At 36.8% G+C, this 15,485-nt stretch overlaps 2 protein-coding genes across 2 annotated transcripts in view; one reads left to right on the forward strand and one right to left on the reverse strand.

Moving 5' to 3' along the window:
- The window catches only part of LOC107036051 (unconventional myosin-X), a 50,052-nt gene extending 46,139 nt beyond the window's left edge, over positions 1 to 3,913 (reverse strand). The window contains exon 1 of the mRNA XM_015253773.1: positions 3,830 to 3,913. Within this exon, the coding sequence (XP_015109259.1) occupies positions 3,830 to 3,854 (25 nt within the window). The 5' untranslated portion in view covers positions 3,855 to 3,913. The remainder of the gene's footprint in view (positions 1 to 3,829) is intronic.
- Positions 3,914 to 9,595: 5,682 nt separating this feature from the next.
- On the forward strand, positions 9,596 to 15,240 carry LOC107036075 (anamorsin homolog). Its single transcript, XM_015253810.1, has 5 exons — positions 9,596 to 9,871; positions 9,949 to 10,262; positions 13,909 to 14,053; positions 14,695 to 14,807; positions 14,987 to 15,240. Exons 1-5 carry the CDS (start codon positions 9,733 to 9,735, stop codon positions 15,098 to 15,100), a joined length of 825 nt encoding a protein of 274 aa, XP_015109296.1. The 5' UTR covers positions 9,596 to 9,732; the 3' UTR covers positions 15,101 to 15,240.
- Positions 15,241 to 15,485: the final 245 nt, after the last annotated feature.

Below are 15,485 nucleotides of genomic sequence, written 5' to 3' on the forward strand. Positions count from 1 at the left end.
GGGGGGGGGGGGAACAAATCGTAAAAATCCGAGCGGGTATACGAAAGAACAAAAAATAAAAAATTATGTAATAAATTTTTGGTATGGAATTTCAAAGATTTTTTGGTCTGTAAACCACGTATTTATTTTCTGTACTGCTCTGACGATTCCTCACGAGGGAATTGATATCGCATACTTACCAAACTTGGAAACTTGAAAATCACTACAAAAAAATCTTGTTCCGGGGTGTTGCCATGAGGGTTTTTTACCCGTTTGGAGTTGGCGTCCGAGCCGAAGGCGAGGACCGGCTAACTTCACGAGTGAAAAAACCCCACCGCAGCAGCCCGGAAAAATGCTATTCTCTCGGTAGTTCCACCAGAAAAAGGCTCGTGGCATTCACTGTAAAATTGCTCATTACCGAGATGAATTTTGTATGTTATTCAATTTTCCAGCGCTTGGTGATTACTTATTTAGCCCCTTAATGAGTGATTTTATCGAAAAAGGCAAAAAATGCTATTCTCTCGGTAGTGCTACCAGAAAACGGCTCGTGACATGCGCTGTAAAACTGCTCATTACCAAGATAATTAGACAATTAACATAAATTTTGAATTTTACTCAATTTGACAGGCACTTGGTGATTACTTAATTATCCCCTTAATGAGCGATTTTATCGAAAAAGGTCAGAAGGGATTTCTCGACATTTTCTCGAAGATTTGCTGATTACCGACATGATGAATGTTTCTGTTCAATATTTTACTCCATTTTACAGCGCTTGGGGATTACTTAATTATTTATCCCCTTAATGAGTGATTTTATCGAAAAAGGTCAAAAATGCTATTCTCTCCGTAGAGCTACCAGGAAATGGCTCGTGACATTCGCTGCAAAACTGCTCATCACCGAGATAATTAAACAATGAACAAAAATTTTAGATGTTAATCCGTTTAAAGAGCGCTTGATCATTACTTAATTATCCCCCTAACGAGTGCTATTGGATTATGTGTAGGAATACTCAATAAAAACACATTAGTTTTATTCTTCAAAGTAAAACTCTTTAATGATCGCACGCAGAAGGTATATCTTTCTCCAACGAAGTCTCTAGGACGACTAACTAAAAGTCATGAGAGTTTTCACTCTCTGGACCCATTTGACAAAAGGCCCTTGTTTCAATTTTCTTCAGCCTCTCCTTTGTGACTCACCATGAGGACTGTTTTTCTTCACGTCTCTATTTTCTAAGAAAAGCCATAAATGTCACCCTGAGTGTTTGGGTGGAAAAGAGAAAATGTTTAACTAAACTAAGAAATTAATTTTTGTATTCAGGCATGAATTCCAACAAGTGCTTTTCCTATTTACTAAAGATGAACGAAACGTGAAGTTGTTTTATATCGAAATATCTCGACACTGCCTGACCGCTAATCCTTAATTCTGATTGGTCAATATGTGACACGAAGTTATTCACAAAAAAAACACGCGGCATTTTCAAATTCTTCAGTGACATAATTTCAAATTCTTCAGTACTAGTAAACGAAAAATGGCACAGTTCGGCATTCGCTGAACGTAACATCACTAAAAAAATAGTATATTTCGTAACGAGTGCAAAAAAGTGTTTTTTGGCGAGTGGGAGGTTTCTGAAATTCTTTCGTTTCTCTCACTCAGAAAATCCAAAAAAATATTTTTTGGCGAGTCAACAATGTTCGATAAGCCTCCGGTATTTACCAGTGACTCATCGATTCCCTCCGATTGAACAGAACCCCCCGACTTTTTATTTATCACAAAAATGCGCGTCACGTCCGCTCTTTATTGCATCACTACAGGTATACGCACAAAATCGTACAGTGGAGCTGGCGTGCACCAGTGAATACTGGTTGTGCAAAAAATTATCAACTCTCTCCCCTGTCTTTCAACGGAAAAGAGGGCTCTACGTCCGCGACGTCCTCCGCTCTCCGGGGGAAATCCCAGGTAGACGTCGATGAAATGAAATAAAAAGAGACGCTAGACTCAAAGGGAAAAAAGGCCACATCCTCCCAATTTGTCTGGACCTCTCTCGGGTCAATGCCACCTTCATCTCCAGATGTTCCCCTCCCCCATTAAAAGAGCCTAGACAATGTTCCAGCAATAGACCAGGGGACGAAATACCAGATCGGCGAAAAAAAAGTCGTAAAACGAAATAAACCCCATTTTCACATGTCAACGAGAGAAAATATACTAAGGTAAATGACCCTACGCTCGTCTAGCTAAGGTGAACACATCATCAGTCCAATATTTCTATCGAAATGAGCGTGAAGATGCGATGATTTGAATTACATATCAGAGGGTAAAACCTTCAGAATTGAAATTTATTTATATTAATTATGATAATTACTATTTTTTAATAAATAATCGTCCATGAATGTGAAAAGTTCCATGTCCCTACGCTCGTTCATTTGTCCCCATGCTCGTTTGACACATGTCCCTATCCTCGTCTCGTGATTTGAGTGATATGGAAAGGTTATATCCGAACTAATTACATCGTGAGTATCCTATTTTGTGATAAAACAACATTAAAAAATATCTCGATGCGCAAAATTATATTTCCATTGGACAGTCCAATCTTTTAAATGATTTTTTCATCCGTTTAGTCCGTTACCAGTTGACAGGGGTGCAAAACGAGCGTAGGATCAATGCCATTTTCATTGTACCTATTCTTTTAATTGGCAATATTTCAGTGAAATATACGAATATTGCTATAATTTATGCATTTTTATTAAATTTTTAACTATTCGAAACCTTAGCCAAGGGATTTTTAATTCCATTTTACTATTGTAACGGAGATATCAACGTTTTAAAATTGTGAGTTTCTTAACTTGTGGCTTAAGAATTAACTCTGTCGTAGCACGAGTTGATGTAAATGTGATTTTTCTCTCTTATCATTCAATAAATCACTCTGCATTGGTGTCTATAACTTTTCTTATTGACTAAAATAATAACTCCAATCGTACTTCACTCTTAATAGACTCTTGGGACTATCAAAATGATTGAAATGTCATAGCTGGCAGGATCTGACACACACACACATACAGACATGTCTCCAAAAACGTTTTAGGATGATTCGAGAGGCCGAGAAATGTGGAGAAATCATGGAAATTCCAAATTCGATTTTCGGGGTCATTACAATAACTTCCTCCTTTCGGGTCGGGAAGTTAAAAAATAAAAAACAACGACAATTGACAAAATTCCATCAATCACACCAATATCTTCTGAAGCTGAATTAAACGTGGAGTTCCAGGGAAGAAGACTCCCCGGAACTCCACCCCAAAGGCTCGTTGAAATAAAAACATCACTTTTTGATGAGAAATATCTCCGAATTTAAGGGAGGTAACGAAATTTTCATAATTACCTTTTTCGCAGCTCTCAGTTTGCTCTAAAAAAAAGGTTATAACAAAAATTTTGCTATCTGCCTTAGATTCCGAGATACTCATCCAAACCTGGCCAACACTCAAAATCGACTTGAACCGTTTTGCTTCGCTATTGAATAAAAAAAATAAAAAAATAAAAAACAACGCCAATTGATAGAATTCCTTCAATCACACCAATAGAAGTTCCAGAGAAGAGTCCTCCCTGGAACGCCACCCCAAAGTCTCCACGAAATCTCGAAGAATAAATTTCAAAAAATAATAAAACACAAAAGCACCGACAATTGACTGAATTCACTCAATCCCATCAATATACTCGCTTCAACCTGAATTAACCATGCGAATATATTGAATTATTATGCAGTTCATACCCGCACAATAACAACAATGAATCGATACAGGTAAACAGACGGACACAGGGGGTATTAACCCCCGCGAATAATTACAAAAAGGCATCTTACCCTGCGTGAAATGCTTGGCAACCATAGTCTTTTGTTATCAACCCCCTTGCATAAGTAATCCACACCCCCGACCGATGGACAGGGATTAAACCTCCACTCAGTTTGCACTTGCTCCACTATCACTTCACTCTGTTCACTATTACTTCACCGGATTATTTGTCAACACTAGCAATGTCACATGTTCAACGAATTTAAGATGATGTCGCGATTAACAATCGAGGAATGAGTTTTGTTGTATAAAAACGATGGACTGACGTTAGTTTATTTGTTAGTTTTTTCTGTTCAGTTTGAACAGCACGAGGATGACGGTTGTTTCCGGGAGAGGCGGAAGGTGAACCGCATGCCTGACAGTTGCCACCCAACTGGCGACGCGACCGCGAGGCGTCCCGAGCCGCGGCAGCCGCTGCCCCCTCCCAAGGGGCTGGTGTAAATGGAAGCGGCGGGTAGAGGTTTTCTGTCGGTTATCTCGTGATGGTAAGTGGTAAAAGAAGGTTTGGGGCGGGTGGAGACGAGAGGGGGCAGCACATTCTGTGATTTAGGGGTCGAGAGTATTGTAGGAATTTGTCATTTACGAATGCCGAAGGAAACGAATTAATGTCAAGACGAAAGACGATTACACGACGAATTCAATAGAGATCAATAAACAATGAGGTTGACCCTTGTAAAATTCATCCAGAAATGAAATTTTTTTTCACCTGAGGCCCAATGTGTCATATCTTGGATTTTTCAGGGGAAAAGTCGACTTTCGCCAAAATCGAATTTTTTCGCCGGGGGAAAGTCGATTCCGGCTATTTAAGTGACGGGCTATCCAGACCTCTCAATAGTATATGGGAAAAGTAAAAAATAAAAAAAAAATTTTTTCACCTGGGGCCCAAAGTGTCATATCTTGGATGTTTTCAGGGGAAAAGTCGACTTTCGCCAAAATCGAATTTTTTCGCCGGGGGAAAGTCGATTCCGGCTATTTAAGTGACGGGCTATCCAGACCTCTCAATAGTATATGGGAAAAGTAAAAAATAAAAAAAAAATTTTTTCACCTGGGGCCCAAAGTGTCATATCTTGGATGTTTTCAGGGGAAAAGTCGACTTTCGCCAAAATCGAATTTTTTCGCCGGGGGAAAGTCGATTCCGGCTATTTAAGTGACGGGCTATCCAGACCTCTCAATAGTATATGGGAAAAGTAAAAAATAAAAAAAAAATTTTTTCACCTGGGGCCCAAAGTGTCATATCTTGGATGTTTTCAGGGGAAAAGTCGACTTTCGCCAAAATCGAATTTTTTCGCCGGGGGAAAGTCGATTCCGGCTATTTAAGTGACGGGCTATCCAGACCTCTCAATAGTATATGGGAAAAGTAAAAAATAAAAAAAAAATTTTTTCACCTGGGGCCCAAAGTGTCATATCTTGGATGTTTTCAGGGGAAAAGTCGACTTTCGCCAAAATCGAATTTTTTCGCCGGGGGAAAGTCGATTCCGGCTATTTAAGTGACGGGCTATCCAGACCTCTCAATAGTATATGGGAAAAGTAAAAAATAAAAAAAAAATTTTTTCACCTGGGGCCCAAAGTGTCATATCTTGGATGTTTTCAGGGGAAAAGTCGACTTTCGCCAAAATCGAATTTTTTCGCCGGGGGAAAGTCGATTCCGGCTATTTAAGTGACGGGCTATCCAGACCTCTCAATAGTATATGGGAAAAGTAAAAAATAAAAAAAAAATTTTTTCACCTGGGGCCCAAAGTGTCATATCTTGGATGTTTTCAGGGGAAAAGTCGACTTTCGCCAAAATCGAATTTTTTCGCCGGGGGAAAGTCGATTCCGGCTATTTAAGTGACGGGCTATCCAGACCTCTCAATAGTATATGGGAAAAGTAAAAAATAAAAAAAAAATTTTTTCACCTGGGGCCCAAAGTGTCATATCTTGGATGTTTTCAGGGGAAAAGTCGACTTTCGCCAAAATCGAATTTTTTCGCCGGGGGAAAGTCGATTCCGGCTATTTAAGTGACGGGCTATCCAGACCTCTCAATAGTATATGGGAAAAGTAAAAAATAAAAAAAAAATTTTTTCACCTGGGGCCCAAAGTGTCATATCTTGGATGTTTTCAGGGGAAAAGTCGACTTTCGCCAAAATCGAATTTTTTCGCCGGGGGAAAGTCGATTCCGGCTATTTAAGTGACGGGCTATCCAGACCTCTCAATAGTATATGGGAAAAGTAAAAAATAAAAAAAAAATTTTTTCACCTGGGGCCCAAAGTGTCATATCTTGGATGTTTTCAGGGGAAAAGTCGACTTTCGCCAAAATCGAATTTTTTCGCCGGGGGAAAGTCGATTCCGGCTATTTAAGTGACGGGCTATCCAGACCTCTCAATAGTATATGGGAAAAGTAAAAAATAAAAAAAAAATTTTTTCACCTGGGGCCCAAAGTGTCATATCTTGGATGTTTTCAGGGGAAAAGTCGACTTTCGCCAAAATCGAATTTTTTCGCCGGGGGAAAGTCGATTCCGGCTATTTAAGTGACGGGCTATCCAGACCTCTCAATAGTATATGGGAAAAGTAAAAAATAAAAAAAAAATTTTTTCACCTGGGGCCCAAAGTGTCATATCTTGGATGTTTTCAGGGGAAAAGTCGACTTTCGCCAAAATCGAATTTTTTCGCCGGGGGAAAGTCGATTCCGGCTATTTAAGTGACGGGCTATCCAGACCTCTCAATAGTATATGGGAAAAGTAAAAAATAAAAAAAAAATTTTTTCACCTGGGGCCCAAAGTGTCATATCTTGGATGTTTTCAGGGGAAAAGTCGACTTTCGCCAAAATCGAATTTTTTCGCCGGGGGAAAGTCGATTCCGGCTATTTAAGTGACGGGCTATCCAGACCTCTCAATAGTATATGGGAAAAGTAAAAAATAAAAAAAAAATTTTTTCACCTGGGGCCCAAAGTGTCATATCTTGGATGTTTTCAGGGGAAAAGTCGACTTTCGCCAAAATCGAATTTTTTCGCCGGGGGAAAGTCGATTCCGGCTATTTAAGTGACGGGCTATCCAGACCTCTCAATAGTATATGGGAAAAGTAAAAAATAAAAAAAAAATTTTTTCACCTGGGGCCCAAAGTGTCATATCTTGGATGTTTTCAGGGGAAAAGTCGACTTTCGCCAAAATCGAATTTTTTCGCCGGGGGAAAGTCGATTCCGGCTATTTAAGTGACGGGCTATCCAGACCTCTCAATAGTATATGGGAAAAGTAAAAAATAAAAAAAAAATTTTTTCACCTGGGGCCCAAAGTGTCATATCTTGGATGTTTTCAGGGGAAAAGTCGACTTTCGCCAAAATCGAATTTTTTCGCCGGGGGAAAGTCGATTCCGGCTATTTAAGTGACGGGCTATCCAGACCTCTCAATAGTATATGGGAAAAGTAAAAAATAAAAAAAAAATTTTTTCACCTGGGGCCCAAAGTGTCATATCTTGGATGTTTTCAGGGGAAAAGTCGACTTTCGCCAAAATCGAATTTTTTCGCCGGGGGAAAGTCGATTCCGGCTATTTAAGTGACGGGCTATCCAGACCTCTCAATAGTATATGGGAAAAGTAAAAAATAAAAAAAAAATTTTTTCACCTGGGGCCCAAAGTGTCATATCTTGGATGTTTTCAGGGGAAAAGTCGACTTTCGCCAAAATCGAATTTTTTCGCCGGGGGAAAGTCGATTCCGGCTATTTAAGTGACGGGCTATCCAGACCTCTCAATAGTATATGGGAAAAGTAAAAAATAAAAAAAAAATTTTTTCACCTGGGGCCCAAAGTGTCATATCTTGGATGTTTTCAGGGGAAAAGTCGACTTTCGCCAAAATCGAATTTTTTCGCCGGGGGAAAGTCGATTCCGGCTATTTAAGTGACGGGCTATCCAGACCTCTCAATAGTATATGGGAAAAGTAAAAAATAAAAAAAAAATTTTTTCACCTGGGGCCCAAAGTGTCATATCTTGGATGTTTTCAGGGGAAAAGTCGACTTTCGCCAAAATCGAATTTTTTCGCCGGGGGAAAGTCGATTCCGGCTATTTAAGTGACGGGCTATCCAGACCTCTCAATAGTATATGGGAAAAGTAAAAAATAAAAAAAAAATTTTTTCACCTGGGGCCCAAAGTGTCATATCTTGGATGTTTTCAGGGGAAAAGTCGACTTTCGCCAAAATCGAATTTTTTCGCCGGGGGAAAGTCGATTCCGGCTATTTAAGTGACGGGCTATCCAGACCTCTCAATAGTATATGGGAAAAGTAAAAAATAAAAAAAAAATTTTTTCACCTGGGGCCCAAAGTGTCATATCTTGGATGTTTTCAGGGGAAAAGTCGACTTTCGCCAAAATCGAATTTTTTCGCCGGGGGAAAGTCGATTCCGGCTATTTAAGTGACGGGCTATCCAGACCTCTCAATAGTATATGGGAAAAGTAAAAAATAAAAAAAAAATTTTTTCACCTGGGGCCCAAAGTGTCATATCTTGGATGTTTTCAGGGGAAAAGTCGACTTTCGCCAAAATCGAATTTTTTCGCCGGGGGAAAGTCGATTCCGGCTATTTAAGTGACGGGCTATCCAGACCTCTCAATAGTATATGGGAAAAGTAAAAAATAAAAAAAAAATTTTTTCACCTGGGGCCCAAAGTGTCATATCTTGGATGTTTTCAGGGGAAAAGTCGACTTTCGCCAAAATCGAATTTTTTCGCCGGGGGAAAGTCGATTCCGGCTATTTAAGTGACGGGCTATCCAGACCTCTCAATAGTATATGGGAAAAGTAAAAAATAAAAAAAAAATTTTTTCACCTGGGGCCCAAAGTGTCATATCTTGGATGTTTTCAGGGGAAAAGTCGACTTTCGCCAAAATCGAATTTTTTCGCCGGGGGAAAGTCGATTCCGGCTATTTAAGTGACGGGCTATCCAGACCTCTCAATAGTATATGGGAAAAGTAAAAAATAAAAAAAAAATTTTTTCACCTGGGGCCCAAAGTGTCATATCTTGGATGTTTTCAGGGGAAAAGTCGACTTTCGCCAAAATCGAATTTTTTCGCCGGGTGAAAGTCGATTCCGGCTATTTAAGTGACGGGCTATCCAGAACTCTCAATAGTATATGGGAAAAGTAAAAAATGAAAAAAAAAAATTTTTCACCTGGGGCCCAAAGTGTCATATCTTGGATTTTTTCAGGGGAAAAGTCGACTTTCGCCAAAATCGAATTTTTTCGCCGGGTGAAAGTCGATTCCGGCTATTTAAGTGACGGGCTATCCAGAACTCTCAATAGTATATGGAAAAAGTAAAAAATGAAAAATTTTTTTTTTCACCTGAGGCCCAAAGTGTCATATCTTGGATTTTTTCAGGGGAAAAGTCGACTTTCGCCAAAATCGAATTTGTTCGCCGGGTGAAAGTCGATTTCGACTATTTAAGTGACGGGCTATCCAGAACTCTCAATAGTATATGGAAAAAGTGAAAAATAAAAAATTTTTTTTTTCACCTGGGGCCCAAAGTGTCATATCTTGGATTTTTTCAGGGGAAAAGTCGACTTTCGCCAAAATCGAATTTTTTCGCCGGGTGAAAGTCGATTCCGACTATTTAAGTGACGGGCTATCCAGAACTCTCAAAAGTATTTGGGAAAAGTAAAAAATAGAATTTTTTTTTTCACCTGGGATCAAAGTGTCAGATCCGTGATTTTTTCAGGGGGAAAGTCCACTACGTAAACTACGGGTTTTTACAACGTAAAAATCTGTGGTAATCGAGAGATGCCCAACCCTCCGTCCGCAACTGTCCTCTTCTCCCATGTGTTTGGAGAACAGCCTAGCCTAACCTGGCTGACCGCTACGTTCACCGACGAAAACACTTGCAGATCAACGCGACACAATCGTTGTTCAACTAACAATAATAACTTACTCTAGTGAGCGAGTGACGTGCAACGCAAATAAACAATGTTCGACTTCGTCAAAAAGGACGACAAAGTCCTGGTGCTGTTGAATAACAAAGTGAGCACAACCGACTTTCCCCCGTCTCTGTTGGAGGTTAACAATTGTGAAGCTAAGGTGATCAAGTCAGCTGACTCGAAGACACGTAAATATCCATCCAGAATATTCAATTTCCCCCTCACCCGATCAACTTCTGATTCGCTTGTTCTGTTGAATCTGCAGTTGCGAACGACTCGTCCTTCAATTGGGTCCTGGCATTCGATGCTCACGAGCAGAAAGACCTCGTTGATCTCCTCAAATTCGTCGCCCCAGGGGGATCTATTGTTCTACATAAATTAATTGACAATTCCAAGGCCAATGAGGCGGACAAACTCTTCTCCGAGGACATCTCAGCCCTGAGGGTCAGTGGTTTTAGGTTCAAAGAGTGCAGAGTCAGTCCTCTGACGTCAACGTGGAGGATCCAAGGTCTTCTCAGTGATGAGTACCAGGATGACCTGGGCGTTTGCCAGATTTTTGGGGAAAAACCTTCGTATGAGGTACACATTTTGTACACATATTCAATATTAAGTTATTCAATATTGAATAATATAATATAGAATAGAATAGAATAGAATTTATTTCATTGATGTTACTTTTACAGTTTTACATCTGCACACGCCTTGTATAGGGGAGGGTGGGGTAAAATGGACACTTGACTTTTTTTGAAATGTTCATGACGTGTTGAATTGTTCATTAAATGGCACAATTTTATTTTTCAATAGAAAGAACAATGATTCCTCTTTGTGATGAGCTTAGACTGAGCTTAATTGATGATCTGTTTCTGAGCTATGAATATTCAAAAAAAATCAAGTGTCCATTTGGGAGCACGACTAAATAATTTGCGTCAAAATAACTACGTTGAAATAACTTTGCCAAAATAACTTGAGATATAAATAATTTGTGATTAAATATTTCGTTAAATAACTTCGGATATAATCCTTCATTGAGACATAAATAATTTGTTGCTTTCAGTCACTTGTTTTCTGCGTTTCTTTGTGTTTTCAATTTTTTTCTTTTGCCTTCTAGCTGACAAAACAATATTCATTGCTAAGCTTTCTAGATATTTTATCCCCTTTCTTTTTTTGCCGTAGTCTGTTACAATTGTACTTCATTTGGAGTTATTTTTGGAGCTTGTTATTTTTTTTCTGGCTATTTTGTCCCAAATTATTTGTGTTTCTGCTTATTTTTGCTTAGTTTTACATCTGCACACGCCTTGTATAGGAGAGGGTACGGTAAAATGGACACTCCTGACTTTTTTTGAAATATTCATGACGTGTTGAGTTGTTCATTAAATTGCATAATTTTATTTTTCAATAGAAAGAACAATGATTCCTCTTTGTGATGAGCTTAGACTGAGCTTAATTGATGATCTGTTTCTGAGCTATGAATATTCAAAAAAAAATCAAGTGTCCATTTGGGAGCACGACTAAATAATTTGCGTCAAAATAACTACGTTGAAATAACTTTGCCAAAATAACTTGAGATATAAATAATTTGTGATTAAATATTTCGTTAAATAACTTCGGATATAATCCTTCATTGAGACATAAATAATTTGTTGCTTTCAGTCACTTGTTTTCTGCGTTTCTTTGTGTTTTCAATTTTTTTCTTTTGCCTTCTAGCTGACAAAACAATATTCATTGCTAAGCTTTCTAGATATTTTATCCCCTTTCTTTTTTTGCCGTAGTCTGTTACAATTGTACTTCATTTGGAGTTATTTTTGGAGCTTGTTATTTTTTTTCTGGCTATTTTGTCCCAAATTATTTGTGTTTCTGCTTATTTTTGCTTAGTTTTACATCTGCACACGCCTTGTATAGGAGAGGGTACGGTAAAATGGACACTCCTGACTTTTTTTGAAATATTCATGACGTGTTGAGTTGTTCATTAAATTGCATAATTTTATTTTTCAATAGAAAGAACAATGATTCCTCTTTGTGATGAGCTTAGACTGAGCTTAATTGATGATCTGTTTCTGAGCTATGAATATTCAAAAAAAAATCAAGTGTCCATTTGGGAGCACGACTAAATAATTTGCGTCAAAATAACTACGTTGAAATAACTTTGCCAAAATAACTTGAGATATAAATAATTTGTGATTAAATATTTCGTTAAATAACTTCGGATATAATCCTTCATTGAGACATAAATAATTTGTTGCTTTCAGTCACTTGTTTTCTGCGTTTCTTTGTGTTTTCAATTTTTTTCTTTTGCCTTCTAGCTGACAAAACAATATTCATTGCTAAGCTTTCTAGATATTTTATCCCCTTTCTTTTTTTGCCGTAGTCTGTTACAATTGTACTTCATTTGGAGTTATTTTTGGAGCTTGTTATTTTTTTTCTGGCTATTTTGTCCCAAATTATTTGTGTTTCTGCTTATTTTTGCTTAGTTTTACATCTGCACACGCCTTGTATAGGAGAGGGTACGGTAAAATGGACACTCCTGACTTTTTTTGAAATATTCATGACGTGTTGAGTTGTTCATTAAATTGCATAATTTTATTTTTCAATAGAAAGAACAATGATTCCTCTTTGTGATGAGCTTAGACTGAGCTTAATTGATGATCTGTTTCTGAGCTATGAATATTCAAAAAAAAATCAAGTGTCCATTTGGGAGCACGACTAAATAATTTGCGTCAAAATAACTACGTTGAAATAACTTTGCCAAAATAACTTGAGATATAAATAATTTGTGATTAAATATTTCGTTAAATAACTTCGGATATAATCCTTCATTGAGACATAAATAATTTGTTGCTTTCAGTCACTTGTTTTCTGCGTTTCTTTGTGTTTTCAATTTTTTTCTTTTGCCTTCTAGCTGACAAAACAATATTCATTGCTAAGCTTTCTAGATATTTTATCCCCTTTCTTTTTTTGCCGTAGTCTGTTACAATTGTACTTCATTTGGAGTTATTTTTGGAGCTTGTTATTTTTTTTCTGGCTATTTTGTCCCAAATTATTTGTGTTTCTGCTTATTTTTGCTTAGTTTTACATCTGCACACGCCTTGTATAGGAGAGGGTACGGTAAAATGGACACTCCTGACTTTTTTTGAAATATTCATGACGTGTTGAGTTGTTCATTAAATTGCATAATTTTATTTTTCAATAGAAAGAACAATGATTCCTCTTTGTGATGAGCTTAGACTGAGCTTAATTGATGATCTGTTTCTGAGCTATGAATATTCAAAAAAAAATCAAGTGTCCATTTGGGAGCACGACTAAATAATTTGCGTCAAAATAACTACGTTGAAATAACTTTGCCAAAATAACTTGAGATATAAATAATTTGTGATTAAATATTTCGTTAAATAACTTCGGATATAATCCTTCATTGAGACATAAATAATTTGTTGCTTTCAGTCACTTGTTTTCTGCGTTTCTTTGTGTTTTCAATTTTTTTCTTTTGCCTTCTAGCTGACAAAACAATATTCATTGCTAAGCTTTCTAGATATTTTATCCCCTTTCTTTTTTTGCCGTAGTCTGTTACAATTGTACTTCATTTGGAGTTATTTTTGGAGCTTGTTATTTTTTTTCTGGCTATTTTGTCCCAAATTATTTGTGTTTCTGGTTATTTTTGCATAAGTTTTTTATGTAAAAGTTATTACGACCAAGTTTTTTTGTCGTAAGTTATTTTTTCGTAGTTATTTAGTCACGGATCCGTCTATTTTACCCCATCCTCTCCTATACTTCCACCAACTCCACCAGATAGAATGTATTATATTTTATAACAATATTAGCATTAATATCACATACGATCGCCAGAGTTACTGACATCTGAACGAAATGGAATAAGTATTTGAATATATTTGTAATTTGTTTCTGGTGTTCTTGGTTATATTTTGGTTATACTATAATATATTGAATATTCAAAACCCTGTAATATTTAATAAGTTTCGTAAAGGAGACATGTATTAAATCAGGACCTTTTATAATGTTTTTTTTTTCATTGATTTCTGATTGAATCAAATCGTCGTTCTATTTTCGTCTCATGAATGCGTCAGTTTATACTTTTCGAGTGCATAAATTTCAACTTTAACTTTAAAGCGGGTCTTGATCGTTCCATATTTGGACTATTCTCCCTGTATGATTCATGTCTTGAACAATGTCTGAATTGAAATACATGGGTTTCAAATTATTGCCCATTTAGATTGGATCTTCAGTGGCTTTGTCCTTTGCAAAGAAACCACAGAACGTTTGGAAGCTCGATGATGCTGTTGAGGATGACCTGATCGATGAGGACGATTTATTGGATGAAGAGGACTTGAAAAAACCTGCGGAATCATCACTCAGGGGTAATTTACATTTTCATACAACAAGAAAAATGATATTGAATCTTCATAATAATTACTAAATTATTGATACTACTAAATTACTAAATTATTGCAATTAAATTATTTTTTTGAATGTTCAATTCTTTTATTGAGGGGTGATTTTAGTAGATAATTTTTTTGGTATCTTCTACAACCACTCGCCTCTAAGATAATTCTAAACTAATCAAAATATTGTAATTAACTATGCAATGACGTTAAGACTGAATGCTTCTAGAACAGAATGTCAAGACAGTTATTTTGTGGAAAATTAATGTCTCTGCAAGAACATTCTCTAGACATATTTTTTCCAAAATAATCCATGAGGGGAATAATTACCTAAGAACCAAAGATGAAAGAATTCAACTAATTTTATTCTGCAAATCAATTATTGAATTATCTCTGGAGTAAGTTATTTCACGAAAGGGAGACATTTTCCAGAGGAAATTTCCCCCGCTATAAGAAACGTCTCACGACATTTTCTTTCATAACCACTTTCAGAATAATTGACAAACCAAAATTTAATTCATTACGATTTCTATTAATTTTAATTTCATAAAATTTCATTATCCATAATTTATTCTTTACTTTTTTTTATACTGATTTTTTTTTCCATTTTTAAATAGTCTGTGGAACAACTGGCAAACGTAAAGCCTGCAAAGACTGCTCCTGTGGTCTAGCTGAAGAATTGAATGGAGAAGCTGCAAAGGAGAAAACCGAAAAATCGTCTTGTGGAAATGTAAGAGAGTGAACACTACGTGAACTTTTTCTTCTATACGCCAATCAACGTTTAACATTTCATTTGTTGAATAGCAATCATTATTGATGGGCACCAATTTTTTCTGTTGTATTTATTCATAATTTTATCCATAATTATGTGATTATTAATTGAGTTTCATTCGATTTTCTCGTTATTAGTGCTACCTCGGAGATGCATTCCGCTGTGCAAGCTGTCCTTACATCGGAATGCCAGCCTTCAAACCAGGTGAAAAGGTCGTCCTCCCCTCGTCACAATTGGCTGCTGATAAATAATCGAATTGTCTAACAGTTCCTGAACCACATTCGTTTGTTATTCAGAGGTGAAAATAATCTTTGGGCACAAAACAATTCATGTTGAAACATAAGAGAGGATCATTTGTCTGTTTATAATAAATTATCTGCGAAAAGTTTAATTAATTTTCCTTATCAATTTATTCTTTTTACAATAATTATTCATATCCTTGCACATAAGTGAGGAGTACTCGTTAATGTACAGCTCAAGTACATGAATTCCTTGTAATTCAATTAAAAAATTAAATTAGAAGGAATAATTCATAAAAATTCTACTCTACTAGAGCCAAGGAGGAGTGATAATGATAATTACAGAAAGAAACGAAAATGATGGTTTGAAGACTGATAAACAATTTTGGAATACACC

The sequence above is a fragment of the Diachasma alloeum genome, unplaced genomic scaffold (assembly GCF_001412515.2).
Source record: "Diachasma alloeum isolate Michigan unplaced genomic scaffold, Dall2.0 Dall_scaffold_00203, whole genome shotgun sequence".
Taxonomy (NCBI): Eukaryota; Metazoa; Arthropoda; class Insecta; order Hymenoptera; family Braconidae; genus Diachasma; species Diachasma alloeum.

What these genes read in the sequence shown, in the direction of transcription:
- LOC107036075 (XM_015253810.1), top strand. Translation starts at nt 9,733, where the DNA reads ATGTTCGACTTCGTCAAAAAGGACGACAAAGTCCTGGTGCTGTTGAAT. An exon ending in GTCAGCTGACTCGAAGACAC is followed by an intron (nt 9,872 to 9,948) that starts GTAAATATCCAT and finishes TTGAATCTGCAG; the next exon opens with TTGCGAACGACTCGTCCTTC. An exon ending in GGGAAAAACCTTCGTATGAG is followed by an intron (nt 10,263 to 13,908) that starts GTACACATTTTG and finishes TTGCCCATTTAG; the next exon opens with ATTGGATCTTCAGTGGCTTT.